This window comes from Macaca mulatta, chromosome 7 (genome assembly GCF_049350105.2).
Source record: "Macaca mulatta isolate MMU2019108-1 chromosome 7, T2T-MMU8v2.0, whole genome shotgun sequence".
In the NCBI taxonomy this organism is placed as follows: domain Eukaryota; kingdom Metazoa; phylum Chordata; class Mammalia; order Primates; family Cercopithecidae; genus Macaca; species Macaca mulatta.
Genome location: NC_133412.1, coordinates 110814760 through 110840253, shown reverse-complemented (window position 1 = coordinate 110840253; position 25494 = coordinate 110814760). Strand labels below are relative to the sequence as shown.

Genomic DNA, 25494 nt, shown 5'->3' with positions numbered 1-25494 from the left:
GACTTCTGGAAAAGTAAGTGATCAACTGTGTCAAACACAATTGAGAAGACAAGGACTGTGATATCTTAAAGCAAACCTGATCATGTCATTCTTCCTCAGAAAACCTATCAATGCTTTCCCAATTCACTGTGACTAAGAATCCCTCCCCCAAGCACTCACGTGTGCCCTCACATACACATACGGGGTAACTGTAAAATCCTGCCTCCGCTCTAGCTTCAAATGTATCACTGCTCTTCCTGTTCTCTAATACTGGACTTATTTCCAGTTCTCAGATGGATTCCAATTGTCCACAGCATGAACTCAAACTTCAAAGTGTATACAAATTTCCTGCATTTCTAACAAGTTCCCAGGTGATGGTGATGCCGCTAGTTTGTGGACTATACTTTGAGTACCAAAGACCTAAAACATTCTTTCCCCTCCTCCTTCCTATCTTCTATCCATCTTTCAGGTTTCAATTTAAGTATCATTTCCTCAAACCTCCCTAAATAGTCAGGGACTCCTCTTACATGTTTCCATAGCACTCTGCACAACTCTATATTAATTGTCGCATTCACAGTAATTAATTCACCTTTCTTTTCACTGGTCTCCAGGTTCCCTGAAGGCAGTGATTATATTTCTCTTGTTTGCAGATGCCTCTCTAGTGCCTACCTCTGTGCCTACTACCGAGTTAGGCATATCATTTGATCACTCGGATCAATATTTATTGACATGGAAAGATGTTTACACATAAGTTTTTAAAAGTTAGGTTACAAAACATTATGCATATAGTATTATACTAGTTTTGTTCTATATGATTTATTTGCAAAAGGAAAACTCTGGAATCCTATATTTAAGAATGTTTAACAGTGTTATCTATAAATGGCAAGATTTTAATTGTTTTTCATTTTCACATTTGCTTGCATGTTTTTGTATATTTGTTAAAATATTTTTATTGTTTTTTGTAATAAAATAATCAAAAATGAAATTAAACATTGAATTTTGACACTTAACCTTTAGTTTTTCTGTTGTTGTTGCTGCTGTTCTAATGTATAAAACTAATGATCTGTCCACATATTTTCCAAAAATTGACTAGGAATTTCTTTTTTAATTTGAAGTCAACTAGCGGGTTAAGTCTGGGATTTATAGCCTGGCATTGCTCACCACCCAAGAGCTGGCTATAAGGGGTGCCTGATTTGAAAAGGTCAGCCAATGTTTGTAGGACAGGATTTTTGCCACCAACTCTCTATTGATGGTGAATCAAGGAAATACGCAAGTAGTTTTAGATAGACAAATCAGTGAAATGGAACAGAAATCCATAAATAGACTCAATAACATGTCGGAATTTAAGGTATTTGAAAGTTAGCATTTCAAAACAGTAAGGAAAAGAAGATTCATTGAATAAATTATATTTTAAAATTGTTCTTATCAAAATAAATTACAAATGGATTAAATATTTAATTTTTTTCCAAAGGAAACCACAAAGTTACTAGAAGAAAATATGAGAGAATACCTTAAAATGTAAATGTATAAACACCCTTTCTAAGATTAGCATCAAGACTAGAACACATTAAAAAATTGCTACATTAAAACATTTCTGATAGCATAAAACACCAAAAACAAAACTGAAAAGCAAGCAACAAATTGAAAAAATATCTATAACATATATGGCAAATAACTAAAATTTTTAATATAAAAAGATCATTCACAAAACAATACAAAAGAGATAAATGACAACTCCACAAAATGTGATCTAGTAATTCTCAAAAGGAAAAAAGCAAATAACCAAGAGACATCTAAAAATATGTTCAACCTTACAAGAAATGAATAAAAATAATAAAATATTAGAAAAAATTCAACAAGAGCAACAATCATAGTTTGGCAAGGGTGTAAGGAAAAGAACAGTGTCATAAATTGGCATAAACAGTGTCACCATAGCTTGGTTATAGCAGTAACTATCTGGCCAGGCACAGTGGCTCACACCTGTAATCCTATTATTTTAGGAGGCTGGTGCAAGAGGATCATTTAAGGCTAGGAGTTTGAGACCAGCCTGGTCAACATAGTGAGACTCTATGTCTACAAAAATAAACAAATAATAATAATTAGCCTAGTGCTACTCAGGAGGCTGAAGTGGGAGGAGCCCAGGAGTTCAAGGTTACAGTAAGCTATGATTATGCCATTGCACACCAGCCTAGGCAATAGAGCAAGACCCTGTCTCTATTAAAAATTTTTGTATAAAGCAGTAAATATCATGAAATAATTTAAATGTTCACAAACAATCTTGAGTGAAGAAACTCAGGCTATAGAATGTCATGGGTGGTTTAAACACGTACATATACAAGAGATGTCTGAAAGGCTATTCACCAAGTTGTTAACATTAATCTAAGTCTTTAAATACCTTTAATGATTTCCCCTACTTTAAAGCCTCAAATATAAAATCCCATACCAAAACTTTGAACTAAATGTCTATAAACTTCTCTATATAATATACAAATCATTTTTAAAGCAAAAATATGGCCAATACAAGATATTTGTATAGTTCTCATCATAATTACTCTTTAGCAAACTAAGCGTTAAGTTTGAACACTACACTATACTTCAAATAAACTTAAGTATATACCCTTCCAATTCCATTAAAATAGTCTTGGTATTTGCCATAAATAATGATTAACAAAATCAGGAAACATTAAAACCATACAACCACAAGTATTACTACCTTTGAAGTTAACTGATCATTGCACAAAAAATTGCAAAAAGCCATCCGATGAAAGGGTATTCATTTTGTTTACAGTTACCTTACTTGAGAACACTTGGTAGCGCAGAAAAAAATTATACATTTCTCTGAACTTGTAGGCTCAGCAGACAGATATATTTTGAAAAGGTTAAGCTATGTTTAGCAAGGTAATCCTCAAGAGATAGATGCTGGAGATTTAAATATTCAGTACTTAAATTAACTTCTTATTTAGTACTTAGGAACAAATTGCCAAGAATTATCCTCATCAAATAGAACATTTATTGACTCTCGGAAAAAGAAAGTGAGGTCTACTTGAAGAAAAATATTTTCAGAATTGGAAAGAAACCAGCATTTCTAACACTTTGCATGAATAATTGAAGCTATAAGTCCTCCAAATGATGCTTGGCTTGCGTAGTGCTAATGGGAATGACTCAAAATGGTAGAGTTTCATGACTACTAGATTATGTTTATGTATTTATTTTCTACTCCCAGCTTTAGGCTTTAACATACATTCCAAAGAATGGCATGCTGAACTGCTGTTTTCTACTGGAGATACTGGAGCAGTTCTGAAATTTCAAAAATTCTTCATACACAATTTTTTTCAAGAATTTAATTTGATAAAGCAAAACTAAAAGACTTTAGATGTATAAAATTATGATTGATAAATAAATCCTAAAAATTTTTTTGCCTACATAGAAAACAAACATAAAAGTGACCTTCTTTTAGGGATTCAAATAGAAACTAATTGTGATTGCTAATCACTGGGAAACCAGGTAATTTTTAATTCATGAAATAATGCAGTAGTGTTGCCATTTTTACTAGAAGTCAAGTTTGAGAAAACGCATTCAAAATATGCCATGAAAAGTATGGTTACTAATGATTTTGTGACAGTGTCATTAAAAGTAATATTTTAGAATAGTATTCTCATATACCTAGGATAGTTAAATTATAATACTAAAAAAGTTTCCATTTAACTTAATATTTAATATTTGCAATAGTTTTAAAACATGTAGTACATTTTTCAGTATTTTTACCAAGGCTTCTGAAAGGCAAGAGACTGTAGAGCAAGCATTCTCAATGGGTAGGTAATATCCCTCCCTGGAGGTGAAAATTGGTGCTTGGGGTGGGGGGAGCACGGAGTGATTAAAGCTTACTCTTTTTATTTATAAAGGACATACATTCATATAATATATAAACAGATATACAGTATATCTAGCACATTAAAATTTAATCAGGAGGGGTGATTAGAAAAAAAAAAAAAAAGCCTTAAAATTCTCTTTAAGTGGGTGATAATGAAAAGGCTGATAAAAACTGAGTTAGACAAACCTGGATTCTAGTCACTATCGAGAGATAAGAACTTCAGCAAGTAACCTGATATCACGAACCCTAAATTTCTTCATGAATAAAACAGAAATTACAACTTCTCCCTTACAGTTGAAGATTTAAATAGGAAACATATGCAAAGCACACAGCACAGTGCTCAGAATAGAGTTATTGCTGCATAAATATTAGGTTCCTTCCCTTTTCTCCTTTCTTTTGAGGATGCTGCAAATTATACACTCTCCACAAAAGAATATGCGGATTCCAAAGGAAAGTGAGACCCAAGAAGGGGAACGAACTCCAAGAGCAATGACTTTTGTATGTGATCCCTGGACCCAAGTATGCCCAATGATGGTGAAATCTAGTTCAAATGACTGGGTCCAAGTGTCAAATCTGTGATTTTTTTAATTGTCTATGTGTAGCTAATTGCTTAAATTTTATTACTTTCAATTTCCACATTTGTACTCCAGAGTTGTGATGACAAACAAATGAGATCATGTATGTAACACTCTGGGAATACTAGCGTTACCTTACAATTGGGAATGGGTTCATGTTAATATCATCAGGAAATGGAGACACAGACCTAGACTGTATACCTGAGGAAGTGGCAGAAAAAAAAAAAACAAAAACTGCTCCCTTCTCTTTAGTGTCCAAGAACAGAATCAAGTCTTTAAAATCTAGAACTCAAAGGCAGGATTTATGTGATAGTTTACATTCAGTTTAAAATCAAATTACCAGTGGAACTCTTACCTATCTGCTTGTTCTTCATCTGTAAAGTGATCATCTAAGAAAGAGGTTCCAAATTTTCCAAGCAGGGTATTGTGGCCTTTCCTGTTAGCAGTGTGATACACTCGAGAAGCCAGGCGCAAGTCAATGGGCAGCTCCCGGGCTGGGATGGTGGCGCACAAATCATGAAGGTGCGGCATGGAGTAGTCTCGTGGAATTCTGCAACAGAAAAAAGAAAGTGGGCTTCTTTCATCATTTTGTGGCCTTTAGATATAAAGTACATTTATACTGACAATTTAGTTCAGGTTCTAAAGACATATATAAATATAGGAGATCTGATTTAAAACTATAATAATGGTATATAACAAATTTATTATCACAATCTCAGGCCATTGTCTAGAGCTTTAAACTTGTATCCAACTGCCTGCTGAACAGCTCAACCTACACCTCTACAGACTACAGTCTACAGGCATCTCAGGATCAAGTCTAAAAACACACTCTTTATCATAATCTCATCCCAACCTCTTCTTTCCTGAATTCTGAAACTCAGTCTGTGGAAACCATATCCAGCCATCACGTATTACTCCTTTGCTACTCTGCTCAAACGCTAATGTCCCTAAAGAAGTGGAACAATATAGGAAGGACATTATCCATTAACTAGCATTGATAGAACTCTGGGTCTCTCTAAGTTAGTGTGGTATCTCCCTTCCCACTCTGCTGGGACTTGTATGTCTCTCCGGTCTTTCCTAAGTAGAGAGGATGACTTGAAAATCTGCTTTTTGTTTTTGTTTTTTGTTTTTTGTTTTTTGTTTTTGAGACGGAGTCTCACTCTGTCACCCAGTCTCAGGCTGGAGTGCAGTGGCACAATCTCGGCTCACTGCAACCTCCACCTCCCACGTTCAAGCGATTCTCCTGCCTCAGCCTCCTAAGTAGCTGGGACTACAGGCCTGTGTCACCACGCCCAGCTAATGTTTGTGTTTTTAGTAGAGATGGGGTTTCCCTATGTTGGCAAGGCTGGTCTCAGACTCCTGACCTCAAGTGATCCACCCGCCTTGGCCTCCCAAAGTGCTGGGATTACAGGCGTAAGCCACTGCGCCCGACCCAAAATCTGCTTTCTTAATCCCCAGTGCCACCTGTCATCCAATCAACAAATAATTATTGAGCACCTACTATATGACAGATTCTGCGCTAGGTCCGCTACACACATTTTCTCTAATTCCCACGATGAAGCTGTATTGGAGGTATAATTATCCTTATTTTGGGTAGGTCACAAAATTAGTGGGTAACCACTGGGATCCACACACAACATTACTGGCTATTGACCAAACTTCTTGCCTATTAGTGACTTCTGGGTGGAAGTGGTCCTTCTCCAGAAGTACTCCATCCCTACCTTCCTATTAAAGCTTACATAACAAAATGACCTTCTTTTCATCCAATCCAATCCAATCCAATCAGCTTTAGATCTTTAGATCATGTTCTCTTCTGAACCCCAAAATACAGCTGAGAATATGAATGACTTGTTGAAATTGCTCTTCCTTCACGGGCCTTTAAAACTGCAATATCCCAGATTTCCATCTACCCCTCAAATTCATCATAATCTGACTTAGTCATTGGTTTTCCTTCTCCAGTTTCTGAACTGGGTGTGGCTTCTGAGGTTTGAACTTTTCTTTGTACATTGGAAAAATCATCTTTAGTGTTTCAGCTATTACCTCTGTGCTGAGAGCTCCCAAATCTTACTTCCAATATCACTACCTTAACTAGATTTCTCATTTTGGAGACAGAAAACATCTTTGACCCCTCTCTCTTTCACCTGCACGTCCAATGCAAAACAGTTTCTCCCCTGCACAGGATTGCTCAGATGTGCTCCTTCTGCATCCTCACTGCCAGCATACCCTTCATCACCTCAGCCTGCACAGGCAGTCCTTCGCCAGTTGGGTTGAGCACTGCAGCCTCTGTCTATTCCCCTCTGCAAAATTCTACCAGATCGATCTCCTTTAAGTGCTCCTTTACCCAGCACATTGATTGGTTGTTGCTTACTGCATTTGTCTAACTTCCTTTCTCTATGTTTCAAGGCTCCTAGCCTTTGGACTTACTTCTAGCATAGTGATTAAGAGTACAGACTCTGGAGTCAGACTGCCTGGGTTCAAACACTGTTTACAATTCTCACTTGGTCATAAGCAAGTCAATTAATTTCTCTATACCTTGTCCTGGATACAGTTGCTTTAAGAAAGAAGAATGAATGCATTTAGAACAGTGTGTCTCACCTGGCAGAAGTTAGTTATTCTCATCAGTTTCCAGGACAAATCACAGGGTTAGACCTGTCAGTTCTTTCAGTTATGGATACAGTGCTGTCTACCCTTTTGTCCACGTCTAAATATTCTTCAAACAAGATCTCAAGGACAGACTTATCTGCCAAGTTTATCTTTTTTTCTTTTTTACAAACTGTCTTTTTTTGTAAGCTGCTCTACTCTTGTGTCACCCATTTTGACCCTTTATCTAGAGGGTTAATGCTGGTCTGTCCACTGACCACTTCATATGGCTGGGACTGATTCAGAGATTAGCATGGTGTAAAGAATATAGACTTTGGAGTTGGCTGGGCCTGGATCAGGATCTTGGTTCTAATATTTGCCAACTGTATTACTGACTTCTTTAAAAGTCTTCTGATAAATAAGGATAAAAATCCCTAACTCTTGCCTTTATAAGAACTGATAAAAATAGAAGATGTGTCATTCCCAGTCTGTTGAAATATCTCAAGAAATGGTTTATTTTTAAGGTTGTTACTATTATTTTGCACTACACAACACCTAACCCATTGCCAGGCACCATATGTACACTATTGAATCATTAATAGAGAGTGGTCTATGGCATTTCCAAAAAAGCATAGGGCCTAACACAAATAGGATATGAAATATGTTCATGTGAAAGAGGAAAAGAGAGGTAAGTCTAAACATTTGGAAATGCCTGAGACAAAGAGGCCTAACTGGAGGAGTGAAAGGGGGTGTCCAGAAAGCCAGGGCTCCCAGGTACTCTGGACTCCTAACAAAGGGCTTTTAAAATAGAGGTGGAAAAAAAAGGTGTGCTCTGATGTCAAGCTCACCTACACCATCATTCTACCTGAGACAGGTCCTGGCTAGTAGAATGTGTTTGAGATTACATTACTGATTTTTATATTTTCTTTAAAAAGCATCACAACAAATCTGAATTCCTATGTGCCCATTATAGTCTATTAACATTAAGCAAATATATTTCTCTTGGTTATTGACCTATAACAATATGCTGCAATAGATGTTTGAATTCCCAAGAATACAATTTAATTTGAGGGCTAGTGAGAAAATTTAGCTTGAAAATTGATTAAAGAAAAAGGAACAGTAAATAAAAGACTTTCAGAAACATTTTTCCAAGGTTCTTTTTTACTATATAATTTTTTAAAATATCAGACTTTTATTCCTCTGCATCTCATTCTATTTCTCTCTAATAAAAATTTCTAATTTTTGTTTTAATGAATTAAAGCAGTACTCTATATATATATATATCAATAAGATCTACAAATATTTTTGGCATGCCCAGGAAAGGTTGTGTGTTTTTATAGCACACTCTTCTTAAACAGGACTATTTGTCATTCTTTGAAACACTAAGACATAAAAAAGAAAAGACTCTGACTCTGTGTGTGGCCATACTACTCTGCTTAATGCACTAAATGCAAAAGGTTTTTTAGAAAAAAAATCAAGCAGTTTCTGCTTCATTGATAATCTGACAGTAACTATTTATTGAAGGTAAAATACTTGTTGTCTGCTGTCACTATTTGTTTTAATACATAATCTTGCTAACTAAATGAGCTTAAAGCAATGCAGATAAGCAATGGTATGTACAGGGTCACTTAAATGCCAATTTGACTGTTTCATAAACTTTGGAATTCTTTTCCCATGAGTCTATTCTTAGCTACTAAATTGTGAGTAATATCCATTTACAAAGTTTGAGCTAGCCATAAAAAGGTTGTCTTCCATGTCCAGCATACCTTTCCGTTCCCTAAGAAACAACAAAAGCTAATAATTAAAGCTTCTTCAAACCCCCATTAAGAGTTAAATGAAGAAGAATCTAGAAGAAACCAACCCATAAAAACTTAGTGGTGAAATAAGGAGAAAATCTGAGTATCAACAAGGTGACTGGCAAAACGTAAATCATAATCTAAATTGCATTTCCACACTATTATTTAAAATTGTGGTTGTATTCCTGTGTAACAAGAAACTCCATTAAAATTATGGATGTGAGGATGAAGCATGATATTAATAGTAGAGAAAAATAATGCCATCTAAATTACCAAACAGATGGCTTATGGACATTTTGTGTTGGCTTGTTTTTTATTTTATCATAACAAAATTAACCAATATAATAAGCAATTGATCCAAATCCGGCATTACAGTGACCAAAAATATCAAATCTAACATGCTAACATTTAATTTTCTTTAGTCTCACAAGGAGTTATTTTTATTCCAGTTATTGTTACATCATGAAAGTAGGCACATTTGTCAAAAATAGGAAAAGAAAAAAGCATAAAGTATAGCACTAACTGTAAAATCTGTCACCAACTTTTCCTGTGAGGTTTAACTTAGCTCTCATATCTGAATTTCTAAAACATTTAGTTTTCTTTTATAAAAATGTATTTTCACGTCTCAATGCTACTGAATAACTCCTCTTCCAATAGGAAAATTATAAATGTAAGAAAATTACTTTTCACGTAGTTTTTTATCACAAAGAGGTTTTGAAGACTTTCTTGGTCTCAGTGATACACGTTTCTGCATTTGCTTAACTTCTTTTCCTTCAATTTGCAAGAATTCTGATGATTTTGCCTTTAAGAAAATATAAAGTGTAAGTGTAAGATGCAACACGAGAGTTAGATCTTTCTCTCATATTTAGTGAGTCATCTAATATTTAAACTCCAGATTTCTATGTATATTTTATAACAGAATGCTAAAAGTAAAGTGATAGTTTCATCTGAATCCATTCCTAAATTTTACATATATACCTATATAACAATAAAAATATTAGTACCATGTTTATTTACAATATTTTTATTTATTACCTTAAAATTACTGAAGAATAAATATAATATTTCCCCCCAATAAGTGCACTCTTCTTTATTGGTATTTGTAATAAAACTTACCCTTATATCCTTAAAGTTTGGCATGACTGCTAGTTACAACCACAAACTAAAAAGAACTGTAGTGCTTTATATTTTTGTTTTGATCAGTTTATCAGAATAAACTTATGCAGAATTCATGGTAATCATTCATGTAAAGATATTGTTTTCTGTGGGTTTCTCTATATTTTTTTGAGATTAGATTTAAGGAAGAAATCAGGGAGGCCCTCCTTGGGAAAAGCTATGGTTGAATAAGTAGAAGGTAGCCAGATAAAAGGAAGTTAATTTTCTTACGTTAGGTAGGGTTTAGGTTTGATACAGTAGTAAGGAAGGAGCTATTGCAACTTCTTGGGTGATGAAGTAATGAAGAATAAAGAAAGTTCAATGAATACAGAGCATTCCATCCAACCATCTTGGTAATCTGAATTTCCTGTACAGTATTTCCAGAAAGTGGTCATCAACTGGCTGAAACATGGGCAGGAGTGGAGAACTTGAATACATATAAACTCAACCAGTTTCTGTTTGAAAGTCTTCCAGTCCTGGAATTTTTGCTTGTTTCTTTATTATTGAATCTAACAACTTTCATCCACCAGTCTCAATTCAAACTTCGGGAACCATCCAAGCACAATCTAGCTCTCAATTGTTTGAGAGACAGACAAATATTAGAATACAGTTTAATCCCCTGGGCCTGCTTTTCCCTCAGATACACATCCCCAGTCCTTTCAACTCTACCTTACATGACATAGTTTTGAAGTACTATGCTTAGTCATCTTCACTGCTTTCTTCCAAATAGTCTCTAATTTGTTAGAGCTCCTCCTGGGGTTGGACACCCGGATGTGAATATAATATCTGAGGTGTGATATAATCAGATCAGCCAGAAAAAAAAGATGGTATTTGTCAATGAATGCAAACTATGACTGCATGTGACTTCATCACAAAACTACATTACAGCCTAAAACACTGAAGTTTTTCACATTTGCTACTAAATCTTGTCATCCCATATCTATGCACTTACTGTGTGGATCCTAAGGCTATCCTAATTAAATTTCATATGAGATTTGACTAATCAAAGCTTTTTTTAATTCTTAATTTTTGTGGGTACATAGAAGGTATATATATTCATGGGTACATAAAATGTTTTGATACAGGCACACAATGCATAATAATTACATCATGGAAAACGGAGTATCCATTCCCTTGAGCATTTTTCCTTTGTGTTACAAACAATCCAATTATACTCTTTTAGTTATTTTTAAATGTACAATTAAATTATTACTGACTGACTCAGTGGCTCACGCCTTAATCCTAGCACTTTGGGAGGCCAAGGCGGGTGGATCATCTGAGGTTGGGAGTTCGAGACCAGCCTGACCAACATGGAGAAACCCGTCTCTACTAAAATACAAAATTAGCCAGGCATGGTGGTGCTTGCCTGTAATCCCAGCTACTCAGGAGACTGAGGCAGGAGAATCATTCAAACCCAGGAGGTGCAGGTTGCAGTGAGCCGAGATTGCACCATTGCATTTTAGCCTGGGCAACAAGAGTGAAATTCCGTCTCAAATAATAAATAAATAAATAAATAAATAAATAAATAAATACTGACTATAGTCACCCTGTTGTGTTATCAAGTATTATGGCTTATTCATTAATTATATTTTTTCGTACCCATTAACCACTCCCACTTCACGCCCATCAAGCCTTCCTTCCCAGCCTCTGGTAACAATCCTAATACTATCTATCTCTATGGGTTCAATTGTTTTGATTTTTAGATCCCACAAATAAGTGAGAATCTGTGATATTTGTCTTTCGGTACCTGGATTATTTCACTTAACATAACGATCTCCAGTTCCTTCCATGTTGTTGCAAATGACTAAATCTCTCTCTCTCTCTTTTTTTTTTTTTTTTTTTTTTTTTGAGACAGGACCTCAATCTGTAGCCCACGCTGGAGTGCAGTGGCAAGATCATGATGCACTGCAGCCTCAACCTCTTGGGCTCCATTGATCCTCCTACCTCAGCATCCCAAGTAACTGGGGCTACAGGCATGCACCATCAAGCCTGTTTAATTTTTGTATTTTTATAGAGATGGAGTTTTGCCATGTTTTCCAGTCTGATCTCAAACTCCTGAGCTCAAGCAATCTACCCGGCTAGGCCTCCGAAAGTATTGGGATTACAGGAATGAACCACTGTGCCCAGCCTCATTCTTTTTCATGGCTGAATAGTATTCCATCATGTGTATGTACCACATTTTCTTATCCATTCTTCTGTTGATGGACACTTAGGTTGCTTCCAAATCTTGGCTGTTGTGTGATCAGTGCTGCAACAAACATGCAAGTGCAGATATCCCTTTGATATACTGATTTCCTTTCTTTGGGGTATGTACCCAGCAGTGGGATTGCTGTACCATATGGTAGTTCTATTTTTAGTTTTTTGAGGAACCTCCAACCTGTTCTCCATAGTGGTTGTACTAATTTACATTCCCATCAACAATGTATAAGGCTTCCCTTTTCTCCACATCCCTGCCAGCATTTGCTATTGCCTGTCTTTTGGATATAAGCCATTTTGATTGGGCTGATATAATATCCCATTGAAGTTCTGAGCACTTTTCATACGTCTGTTTGCCATTTGTATGTCTTCTTTTGAGAAATGTATATTCAAATATTTTGCACATTTTTAAATAAATTATTAGATTTTTTTCCTACAGAGTTGTTTGAGCTCCTCATATATTCTGGTTATTAACTCCTTGCAAGATGGGTAGTTTGCTAATATTTCTCCCATTCTGTGGGTTGTCTCTTCACTTTAATGAATGTATCCTTTGGTGTGCAAAAGCTTTTTAACTTGATGTGAACCCATTTGTTCATTTTTGCTTCAGTTGCCTGTGCTTGTGGGGTATGGCTCAAGAAATATTTGCCAAAACCAATGTCCTGGAGAGTTTCCAATTTTATGCGGTAGTTTTATAGTTTGAGGTCTTAGATTTAATTATTTAATGCATTTTTATTTGATTTTGTCTATGGTGAGACATAGGGGTCTAGATTCATTCTTCTGCATACGGATATCCAGCTTTCCCAGCATCATTTATTGAAGAGGCTATCTTTTCCCCAGCATATGCTCTTGACACCTTTGTTGAAAATGAGTTTACTGTAGGTGTGTACTGTATTCTGTTCCATTGGTATATGTGTTTGTTTTTATGTCAGTATCATGCTGTTTTGGTTTCTATAGCTCTATAGTATAATTTGAAGTCAGGTAATGTGATTTTCCTCCAGGTTTTTTGTTTTTGTTTTTATTTGTTTGGGGTTTGTTTTTTGTTGTTGTTATTGTTTGTTTTGCTTTGTATGGTTTTTGTTTTTGTTTGCTTAGGATAGTTTTGGTTATTCTGGGCCTTTTTGGTTCCATATAAATTTTAGCATTGTTTTTTCTATTTCTGTGAAGAATGTCATTGGTATTTTGATACAGATTGCATTGAATCTCTAGATTGCTTTGGATAGTATACACATTTTAACAATATTGGTTCTTCCAATCCATGAACATGGAATATATTTCCATCTTTTGGTCCTCCTCAACTTCTTTCATCAGTGTTTAATAGTTTTTATTATAGAGATCCTTCACTTCTTTGGTTAATTCCTAGGTGTTTTGTAAATGAGACTACTTTTTACTTCCTTTTCAGTTTGTTCACTGTTGGCATAGAAATGCTACTGATTTTTGTACGTCAACTTTTTATCCTGCAACTTTACTAAATTTGTTTATAAATTCTAATAGTTTTTTGTGGAGCCTTCTGGTTTTTCCAGATATAAAATCATACCATCTGCAAACAAGAATAATTTGACTTCTTCCTTTCCAATTTGGATGCCTTTTATTTCTTCCTGTTGTCTGATGGCTGGGGCTAGAACTTCCAGTATGATGTTGAATAACAGTCGTGAGAGAGGGCATCTTTCAGGTGCTTCAGATCTTAGAGGAAAGGCTTTCAGTTTTCCCCATTCAGTAAGATACTAGCTGTGGTTCTGTCATATGTGGTTTTGGGGTTTGTTTATTCATTTATTTATTTATTTATTTATTTATTTTTGAGATGGAGTCTTGCTCTGTTGTTGAGGCTGGGGTGCAGTGGCGTGATCTCAGCTCACTGCAACCTCCGCCTCCCAGGTTCAAGCAATTCTCCAGCCTCAGCCTCCTGAGTAGCTGGGCTTACAGGAACACACCACCATACCCAGCTAATTTTTGTATTTTTAGTGGAGACAGGGTTTCTCCATGTTGGCCAGGCTGGTCTCAAACTCCTGGCCTCAGGTGATCCACCTGCCTCAGCCTCCCAAACTGCTGGGATTACAGGTGTGAGCCACCTCACTGGTAAAAACCATATGTGGTTTTTATTATGTGGAGCTACGTTCCTTCTATACCCAGTTTTTGAAGGTTTTTCTTCTTCTTGTTCATGACGGGATGTTGAATTTTATCAAATGGTTTTTCAGCATCAATTGAAATGATCATAAGGTTTTTGTCTTTCATTCTGTTGACAGGATGTGTCACATTAATTGATTTGCATATGTTGAACTACCCTTGCATCCCAAAGTGGGATTTATCCCACTTTGTCACGAATGATATTTTTAATGCATTGTTGAATTCAGTTGGCTAATATTTTGTTGAGAATTTTTGCATCAATATTAATCAGGGATATTGGCCTGTAATCCTTTGTGTGTGTGTGTGTGTGTGTGTGTGTGTGTGTGTGTGTGTGTGTCTTTGTCTGCTTTTGGTATCAGGATAATACCTGCCTCATAGAATGAGTTTGGAAGCATTCCCTTGTCTATTTTTCAGAATAGCTTGAGTAGAATTGGTGTTAGTGCTTTCAATTCAGCAGTGAAGCCATTGGGTCCCAGGCTTTTCTTTACTGGGAGACTTTTTATTATGGCTTTGATCTTGTTACTTGTTATGGGTCTGTTCAGGTTTTAGATTTCTTCCTGATTCAATCTTGGTAGATTGTATGTGTCCAGGAATTTGTCCATTTCTTCTAAATTTCCCAATTTATTGGCATATAGTTGCTCATAGCAGCTACTAATGATCCTCTGAATTTCTGTAGTAATGTCTCCTTTTTCATCTCTGAGTTTATTTGGATCTTCTGTCTTTTTTTCTTAGTCTGGCTAAAGCTTTATTAATTTTGTTTAGCTTTTCAAAAAACCAACTTTCTTATTTCATTGATCTTTTGTATTGCTTTCTTCATTTCAATTCAATTTATTTCTGCTCTGACCTTTATTCTTTGCTTCCACTAATTTTTGGTTTGGTCTGCTCTTTCTTTACTAGTTCTTTAAGATCCATCATTAGATTGTTCTTTTGAAGTTTTTCCTCTTTTTTGATGTAAGCACTTATAACTATGAACTTCTCTCTTAGTACTACTTTTGTTGTATCCCACATGTTGTGGTATGTTATGTTTCCATTATCATTTGTTTCAAAAAAATTTTTCAATTTCCTTCTTAATTTCTTCATTGACTTGCTGGTCATTCAGAAGCACATTGTTTAATTTCAATGTGTATAGTTTCCAAAATTATTCTTGTTACTAATTTCTAGTTTTATTGTATTTTGTTGTTTTTTGTTTGCTTTTGTTTGTTTGTTTGACAGAGTATTGCTCTGTCACGCAGGCTGTAGTGCAGTGGCACAATCTCGGCTCACTGCAACCTCCACCTGCTGGGTTCAAGCAATTCTCATGCCTCAGCCTCCTGAGTAGCTGGGATTACAGGCATACACCACCACACCTGGCTAATTTTTGTATTTTTAGTGGAGATGGGGTCTCAGCATGTTGGCAAGGCTGGTCTTGAGCTCCTGACCTCAAGTGATCCACCCACCTTGGCCTCCCAAAGTGCTAGGATTACAGATGTAAGCCACCACACCCGGCCAGTTTTACTCTATTGTGGTCAGAGAAAATGTTTAATATTGGTTTGTTTTTTTTTAATGTTATCCACGTGCTAAGGAAAAGAATGTGTATTCTGCAGCCATTGGATGAAATCTTCTATAAATATCCATTAGATCCACTGCTCTATAGTGCAGATTAAGTCTGATGTTTCTTTGTTGAATATCTGTCTAAAAGAGCTGTCCAATGCTGTAGGTGGGATGTTGAAGTTTTCAGTCATTGTATTGGAGTCTCCCTCTTTGACTCCCTAATATTTGCTTCATAAATCTGGGCACTCCAGTGTTGGGTGCATATATGATTAAAACTGTTATATCTTCTTGCTGAATTGACCCCTTTATGATTGTATAGTGACCTTCTTTTTCTCTTCTTCTTATAGTTTTTTTCCTGAAATCTATTTTGTCTTATATAAGTATAGAGATTCCTGCTCTTTTCTAGTTTCCATTGGTATGGAATATCTTTTTCCATCCCTTTATTTTCAGTCTATGTGTGTCTTTATAGATGAAGTGCATTACTTGTAGGCAACAGATCAATGAGTCTTATTATTTTTAATCCATTCAGCCACTCTATGTCTATTGATTGGAGAGTTTAGCCCATTCACATTCAATGTTGTGACTCAAGAGTAAGGACTTTCTCCTGCCATTTTGTTATTTGTTTTCTGGTTATTTTGTGGTCTTCTCTTCCTTCTTTCTTTCCTGTCTTCCTTTTAGTAAAGTTGGCTTTCTTTGGTGACATGATCTAGTTTCCTGCTTTTTATTTTTTGTGTATCTGTTGAATTATTTTTGATTTGAGGTTATCATGAGGCTTCCAAATACTGTCTTATAGTCCATTATTTTAAACTGAGAACAACCTAACACTGTTTGCATAAACACACAAACAAGCAAGCAGAAAAGAAAAATAAAATGAATAAAGCCTCCACACCTTAACTTTATTCTCCTGCTTTTTAACTTCTTGTTGTTTCTATTTATATCTATGGTACTGTCTATATCTTGAAAAGTTGTTATAGTTATTATTTTTTATTGGTTAATCATTTAGTCTCTCTACTTAAGATAAGTTTACACACCATAGTTATGGTGGTATAATATTCTGTTTTTCTGTGTACTTAATATTACCAGTGAGATTTGTACCTTCAGATTATTATTTATTCCTCATTATCATGCCTTTCTCTCTGGTCGAAGTACTCCTTTTAGTATTTCTTGTAGGACAGGTCTGGTGTTGATAAAATGCCTCAGCTTTTGTTTGTCTGGGAAAGTCTTTATTTCTCCTTCATGTTTGAAGGATAATTTCACCAGATACATTATTCTAGGGTTAAAGTTGCTTTTATTCAGCACTTTAAGTATGTCATGCTACTCTCTCATGGCCTGTAAGGTTTCCACTGAAAAGTCTGCTGCTGGACTTATTGGAGCTCTATTGTATGTTGTTTCTTTTCTCTTGCTGTTTTTAAAATCCTTTCTTTATCCTTGACCTTTGGGAATTTAATTATTAAATGCCTTGAAGTAGTCTTCTTTGGGTAAAATCTGCTTGGTGTTCTATAGCCTTCTCATACTTGGATAGTGATATCTTTCTCCAGGTTTGGGAAGTTCTCTGTTATTATCCCTTTGAGTAAACTTTCTACCTCTATGTCTTTCTCTACATCCTCTTTAAGGCCAATAACACTTAGATTTGCCCTTTTGAGATTTTTTTATAGATCTTGTAGGTATGCTTCATTGTTTTATTCTTTTTTCTTTTGTCTCCTCTGTGTATTTTCAAATAGCCTGTCTTTAAGCTAATTAATTGTTCCTTCTGCTTGATCAATTCTGCTACCAAAAGACTCTGATGCATTCTTCAGTATGCCAACTGCATTTTTCAACTCCAGAATTTCTGCTTGATTCTTTCTAATTATTTCAATTTCTTTGTTAAATTTCTAAGATGGAATTCTGACTTCCTTATCTGTGTTATCTTGAATTTCTTTGAGTTTCTTCAAAACTGCTATTTTTATGTCTCTATATATTTTGAATATATGTCTATTTCTCCAGGGTTGGCCTTTGGTGCCTTATCTAGTTCATTTGGTGAAGTCATGTTTTCCTGGATCATTATGGTACTTGTCGATATCTGTCTGTGTCTGGGCATTGAAGAATTGGGTATTTATTGCAGACTTTGCAGTCTGGGCTTGTTTGTACCCATCCTTTTGGGGAAGGCTTTCCAGATATTCAAAAGGAGTTGGGTGTTGTGATCTCAGCTGTATCTGCTTTAAGGTGGGGTACCCCAAGCCCAGTAATGCTGTGGTACTTGCAGTCTCGTAGAGGCACCACCTTGATGGTCTTGAATAAGATCTGGAAGAATTCTCTGAATTACTAGGCAGAAACTCTTGTTCTCTTCCTTTACTTTGTCCTAAACAAACAAAGTCCCTCTCTCTCTCTCTCTCTCTCTCTCTCTCTCTCTTTCTCTCTACTGAGCCAACTGGAGCTGGGGATGGAGTGACACAAGCACCCCATGGCCTCTATTCCTAGGACTGCACTGGGTCAGATCTAAAGCCAACACAGCTCTGGGTCTCACTCAAGGCCTGCTATAACCACTCCCTAGCCACTACCTATGTCTGCTCAAAGACCTAGGGCTCTACAATCAGCAGGTGGCAAAACCAGCCAGGCGTATGTTGTTTGTGGCAAATTTGCTCAGGCCCTGGGTGCAACCAGAGGTGCCATCCAGGAGCCAGCGACTACAGTCAAAAACTTTAGACGTCCATCTGGCATTTTATTGTACTACAGCTGAACTGGCACTCAAACTACAAAATGAAATCCTTCCCACTCTTCCTCCCACTTTTCAAAAGCAGAGGAGCCTCTCCCTGTAGCCACCGCTCTCAGGCCCACAGGGAGTATTGCCAGACTCCTGCCAATGTTTCCTAAAGGCCTAAGGGCTCTTCAGTCAGCTTGTGGTAAATGCTGCCTGGTCTGGGACTCATCCTTCAGAGGAGTGGGCTTCCCTCTGGCCTAGGGCAGGTCCAGAAATGGTGTACAAGAGCCAAGTCCTGGACTCGAGGACCCCAAGAGCCCACTTGGTGCTCTACTCCCCTGTAGCCAAGCTGGTTCCTAAGGTACAATACAAAGTCCTCTTTACTTTTCCCTCCCCTTTTTAAAGCCGGGGTCTCACCCTATAGCCACCACAGCTGGGAATGTGCTGAGTCTCGCCTGAGACCAGCAAGTGTCAGGGTCTCACCCAAGGCCCTCAACTGGTATCCTTTCTAGTTATTCAGAGCCTAAGGACTTTTCAGTTAGGAGGTGATGAATCTTACAATTTGGTCCCTCTCTTCAAGGCAGCCCAGGGCATATCTAGAAATGTCTGGAAGCTAGGGCATCATGGCACTGACCAATGCCCTATCCTGCTGTGGCTGAGCTTGGTATCTAACACGCAAGACAAAGTCTTCCCCACTCTTGCCTCTCCTCTTCTAAAGCAAAAGGAAGGAGTCTCCTTTGGAGCCATGAGCTATGCAGCCTGGGGTTAGGGGAGGAGTTATGCCAGCACTCCTTAGCTGCCCTGGCTGGTGTCTCAGTAGGTTGCATGCCTCCCTAGTCCACTATCTCTGAGCCCAGTTCAACCCTAGGACTTACCTACGTGTTGCAGTACTTGTGGCCTACATTGCCCTTCAAATTTATTTGGGGCCTCAGAGCATGTTAGCCTGTGGTGGCAAGGCTTTTAAGAAATCATGCTCCGACCATTGAGATCAGCTATTCCTCTCTGGCTAGGGCTCATTTAAATGCACCCTCTGTGGGCAGGCACCAGCTGAGTTTGGTTAAGCTTTGGTTTCTGCTATAACAAGACAGCAGTGAGTTCAATACTTCACACTTGCTGGCTCTCCCTCTCCCCAGGGCACAGAAACACTTTCTGCACCACCCCTCTGCTGCCAGCGGGTCAGGGCAGGGTGGTGTCGGCAATGCAAGACTATTTATCCTACCTCTTCAATGCCCCTTTCAGTGATATGAAGTTACAGTCAGGTTCTGTGTCCTGGTGTACTGTGGGGTGGAAGGGACAATCAGTGGAGCCTTCTATTCCACCATCTTGCTCCACCTCCTCCAGACACATCTTACCAGTAGCATTTTTGATGCTATCTACAAATTCAGTCAGCAAGTTTTCCGTTTTCTCATATGATATGGTTTGACTTTGTCCCCACCCAAATCTCATCTTGAATTGTAGCTCCTATAATTCCCTCTTGTTGTGTGAGGGACCCAGTGGGAGATAAGTGAATCATGGGAGCCGTTTCCTCCATACTGTTCTCATAGTAGTTAATAAGTCTCACAACATCTGATGGTTTTATAAGGGGAAACTCCTTTCTCCTGGCTCTCATTCTCTTCTCTTGTCTGCCACCATGTGAGACACACGTTTCTCCTTCCACCATGATTGTGAGGCCTCCCCAGCCATGTGGAACTGTGAGCCCATTAAACCTCTTTCTTTTGTAAATTGCCCAGTTTTGGATATGTCTTTATCAGCAGCATGAAAACAGACTAATACATCATCTAAACCCTTAGGAAATATATTGAATTGGGCACAGCCCTGTAGCAGTCCACAAGACTTCCATACACTAGTTGTGCATCCTTTGCATAACTAATTACAAATCCATTTAACAGTCCACCTGACCACAATCTCCTCTACAAAACCATCATTGGGAGGCTTTCATAAGCAGTTGCTGATATTCCAATGATAATAACAATAACTAATGTTTATTGAGTTTTCTGTGTGTCAGGCATTGTTCTAAGTGCTTTATATTGTAGCATCTACATATAATCCTCACAAAAACAATATGAGGTGGGTACTGTCGTTATCCTCATTTTACAATACAGGCATATAGTAGAGTTCAGTACTTTGCCTAAGGTCACACTACTAGTAAAGGGTAAAGAGAGGATTCGGTCCTTGGACATCTAGTTGCAGAACCTGTGCTCTTCCCACAATCCTCATGTTGAACACCAGGTCTGACATTTTTATGATGCTCAGTCTAGGAATTCTAGGAAAATAAATGAGGTCAGTCTTCCATGACTTACCTTAAGGGGCCCATACTCCAAGTGATTACCACTTCCTTTTAGAAGGGTTCAGACACAATTATTTTAATGAGTCATTTAATAATTCTAGAGTTTTGTCCAAGATCAATGCATAGATTGCAGAAATCTTAACCCTTACACTTAAAAAAAATATAAAAGTCATATTTGCAGTTGCCAGGCTCCAGGCATTGGCACCTCTCCCACTGCAGCAGCTCCCCAAAGCTGCTGTTGAAAGGTGCAACAAGCTTAAACTCATCTATCTGAGCCATCCAACAGGCTCAGATATCCAAGTTAACTCTTAAAATCTTTTACAAATCTTGGACTTTAAGTTTCTATTATGAATTCTTCTTTCTAAACTAAAGATCATTCTCCCTGTCAGATTTAAAAGACACAAAGCATAAGTTTATCAGCTTCCTTTTCTCTTTGTTATACTTCTGTTTATTTAAAACCTCAACCTTTTTCCAAAAATAAATTAAGGCAGCTCTGTCATCTCTTGTCATCACACTATTCATCCAAATAACAGAGTTATCTTTCTTTTTATTCCCCCTCTCTTTGCTCCAAAACTAACACCAAAAACACTTGTTTTTGTTCTTAACATTATTCATAGGACTAAACCCATTCTGGATCTCGGCTTTCTTGGTACAATTTTATAGCAACATGCCACCTTTATATTTTTATATGGATATGCATTTCTATGGATATTTTTAAAACTCTAAATGCAATAGATTACTCATACATGTTCTGTGAGAATTTGGGGGATTTAGGGCATCCCCATACCTGTTAAACTTCCTTCAATTTATAATATCAGGTCATGAGATCATATCAATATTTTTATTAGACTTTTACTGACATTTTCTAAAATGTTCAACCATCCTATTATTGGCTTTGTGTCAGTTATTTATTCACAGAATCACTATTATTTCTATCTAACTTTCTTTTGTTCATCATGATTTAGACAAAAATACTAACTACCTTCATTATACTAATGAGCTTCTAAGAGTAGAAATGGCCAATCAGGTAAGGATTGATCAAATTCTCACTTTTTCTGCTGAACAGAACCTTCCAGCATGTATCTGAGCAATTAAAGTCCTGCACTGTTCCTTTATCACACCTCTGTGCTACTTCTGTTTAATCATGTCAGAAAAGGTCTTCTTGTCTGCTTAATCCTCAACCTGGCCAGGCTTGCTGGAGTATGTTGTTCCTCATTCTGCTAGCATTTTGAGCAGAAATGCTAGAAACTACCCTTATGGACTCAAATGTCCACATACAGTGTAAAGTTCATGAATAACAACTAATCTTGAGATGTTAACACAAATAAATAAACATATGATTCTTAGTGAAGACTTGGTGGGAATAGTTCGGTGCTATTTTTATGGCATTTCTTAAAGGTACCACAATATCCCACAACAATAAGGCATAATATTTTATTAGACATTCTCTTCTCCTCCCCTTGAAATATTTCTCATTTCAATTTAGAGTCTTGTAATCCATTCACCAAGTCACTCTGATCAAAACATTCTTCCTAGAATGCTTCTTAGAAACATCCAAATGCATGCTTTGTAAAGGGCATGACTGATGGGGTCAGTCACCAACCACAGGATAAGACCCTTGTCCCTGAAAGCAGTAGGGTATTTCCTCTGGTCAACTATTACTTGTGGATCTTCCTTATTACCTGTTATTCATGGAAGACCAATAGGCTAGTGTCATACAGGATAAACCTGAGAAAACAGGGCTTAAGAAATGAAGAATAACCACTGCATTAATTCAGACATAAGGTCACCAGGACCCAGACTAGGATGGGGTAACTAGAAAAGAGAAGAAAAATATAGAAGCAATAACATTTGGGAAATTCCAAGCCTTGGAGATTGATTTATATGTAAACAGCAAGAGAAGAGGAAGGCCACAGACAAATCCCAGGTTTCAGAATTGGGAGTCTCCAGCAAAAATTGAAGAACGAGTAATTGCCAGTTGACCTCAGTGAACCGTAGTAGGAACATAATCATTGGTGGGGAGGGGAGGCGCAGAAGTAGAAGAACTGACCAGAAAGGCTGTTTACCCAAGAAGGGGCATCCATCTGAATCAGTTTGGGAGAGGACTTCTGTTGATAATCAAGATGACATGCTGTGGTTCAAGGAAAAGGGCCTTTTTTTAAATGCTAATAATATATCTATTTTTAAATAAATTTATTTAAGTAAAAAAGTGACTCACATTAATGAAAAGAATTAATACAACAATCCTCCCTTATCTGTGAGGCATATGTTCCAAATCCCAGTGGATGCTTGAAACCTTGGATAGTATTGAACCCTATATATACTATGCTCTTTCCCATACATACGTATTGAAGATAAAATTTAATTTATAAATTAAGCACAGTATAAGATTAACAACAATAACTAATAATACAATAGAACAATTATAACATACTGTAATAAAAGTTATGTGAATATGGTCTCTCTCTCTCTCTCTCTAAATATCTTACTGTCCTATGTATATTCACCTATCTCCACACTGCAGTTGACCACAGCTAACTAAAACCTCGGAAAGTAAAGCCATGGATAAGAGGAAACTTAAACCCTACTGTAAAGGCAGGGTGATGTGCAAATATGACAAAAAAATTATGTAAACAATAGATAAAATGAATCTTGTAAACATTCTCACAGTAGAGAAAGACCTAGGGGTTAGTATGAACCTAAATGAGGTAAAACGTTATAAAAGCTATGAAGTTCACCAAGTTCTATTTCCTGCACTATAATTCCTGACTTCCTCGAGATGGTAACTAGAAGATTCTTGGCCAATTTCTAAAAGACCTAAAAATTCCTTCCCTCCTTGAAAATCTGTTTTCTTTCCTCAGAGTTGCAATTAGGGTTGACACTAGAAATCCTCAAAAAAACATGTTCTCTTTTCCTAAATGGGCAACTTGCACTTCTGAGGTCCCCTTTTCAGAGTGAACACACCATCACCCCCACCCCCAGCCCCATACCTTGGTCCTTGCCTGGGCCAATTCTTCACACCTGCACATCCTCAATTCTCATAACTCTTAGGTGTTTCCAACATAAATAGTTTCTTACCGTTAAAGACACCCGCTTGGCTTCTTTTGAATCACTTGTGGGCTGTCCATCTTCCAAAGGTTTACTTAATTCCTCTGCTGGCTGAACTTGCAAAATTTCCTGAGGTTTAAATACTGTGCTTTCTACTTCTGAGGTTCCCCATTCTATATCCTCTTGTTCAATCTGGAGAATACTTGACATGGCTTCAGGAAGTTCCTTATGCATATTCTGTTGGAAAAAGTAAATGTGCGAGAATGCTTTTTTTTTTAATTGGTCCTTCTAGGCTTTTCAGTGATGCAACAGATTCTATCTGACAACAAGATGAATATGAAAATGCACACTTGAAACTAAGCACAGGTGATAAGTTTCCTCTGAAGATTTAGAAAGAGAAGCTCAAATTGACTTAAGAAAAATGTGAACGCTGGCAAATTATTTTCCTCAGCCCTTGTCTCAAAACTACAGCTACCCCACAGTTGTTATGGGTAAAAGATGGCATACAATACCAAATACTATGAAATTTTCTTTATTATGCAAGAAGGTATAGCTAGACCAAGAAATTTAATTTTGTAAAATAGAACTTTAATCTTGAGCTCATGTTGGTTTTTTTTTTTTTTTTTTCCATATCACAAGTCATCAAGCAGGAGCTCATGTTTTTATAAAGCTACTGGATGGTGTTATGGAAAGATTAAGAACATGTTTTTAACCAAATGGGACTGAATTCAAATCCAGGATCTGTTAATTAATAGATGTTTGACCTTAGCCAAGTTACTTAAACTTTTTTAGCTTCATTTTTGTCACTGGTCATCAGGATAGGCTATGCCCAACTACTCCCCCACCAAAAAAAATAGTGGTTCAACACACTGGGACAGTGTGTTGACTACAAATCAAAGTGGCTCTTTAGGGCAGGCATACTTCTTATGGTAGCTCAGCCATCTAGGCTGCTTCCAGGTTGTAGTTCCTTCACACCAAAACACAGCTTTTATGGTCACCACAGAGCAGTGACCATATCACTTTCCTTCGCACCCCATTGGCCACAAACAGCTACATGACCCCATCTAACTGCAAGAGGATGGGGGACATTTGAATATTTAGCAGGGAGCCATTCAGCCACTCCATTGGCTTGACTCACATCTTTACAAGGGATATATCTTTTTTTGTATTTAGTTTTTGTGTGTGTCCTCTGCAAGCTGAGGAAGAATGAAGCCAATAGTGACTCAGTCCAAGTCCAAAATCTTCAAAGGCAGGGAAGCTGACAAGGCAGCCTTCAGTCTGTGGTCAAAGGCCCAAAAGCCCCCGGCAAACCACTAGAGTAAGTCCAAGAGTCCAAAGGCCAAAGAAGATGGAGTCTGATGTCTGAGGGCAGGAGGGATGGATGGAAGCGTCCATGACCAGGTACCAAGTCGAAAAGTATTTTACCTCTAGAGAAGTGGGTCAGCTTCCTTATAAAAAGCCAGAGGCCAGAAGAGGTCCAGTGATTGCCTGTAAATGTCAATGCTTAGGGAATGGTTCCAGCAGAATTACAAATAAATTAATATTTTTGTTTAACTCTTTATTTTAAATAATCAAGATGGTATCTAAGCTAGATACCTGATTGTTGGCCTTTTTCACAGTTTCCTTCAAAATGGTATCTTTCCTTATACTTTACATGAATGTAGTGAATGGTATTAAGT

The 25494-nt window shown here is 37.1% G+C and overlaps 1 protein-coding gene across 1 annotated transcript in view; it reads right to left on the bottom strand.

Annotated features, from left to right (window-relative positions):
* The window catches only part of TTC6 (tetratricopeptide repeat domain 6), a 218814-nt gene that overhangs the window by 114856 nt on the left and 78464 nt on the right, over positions 1–25494 (bottom strand). The window contains exons 5-7 of the mRNA XM_028851513.2: positions 23846–24052; positions 9485–9603; positions 4781–4975 (exon numbers count right to left, since the gene is read on the bottom strand). Of these exons, the coding sequence (XP_028707346.2) occupies positions 4781–4975; positions 9485–9603; positions 23846–24052 (521 nt within the window). The remainder of the gene's footprint in view (positions 1–4780; positions 4976–9484; positions 9604–23845; positions 24053–25494) is intronic.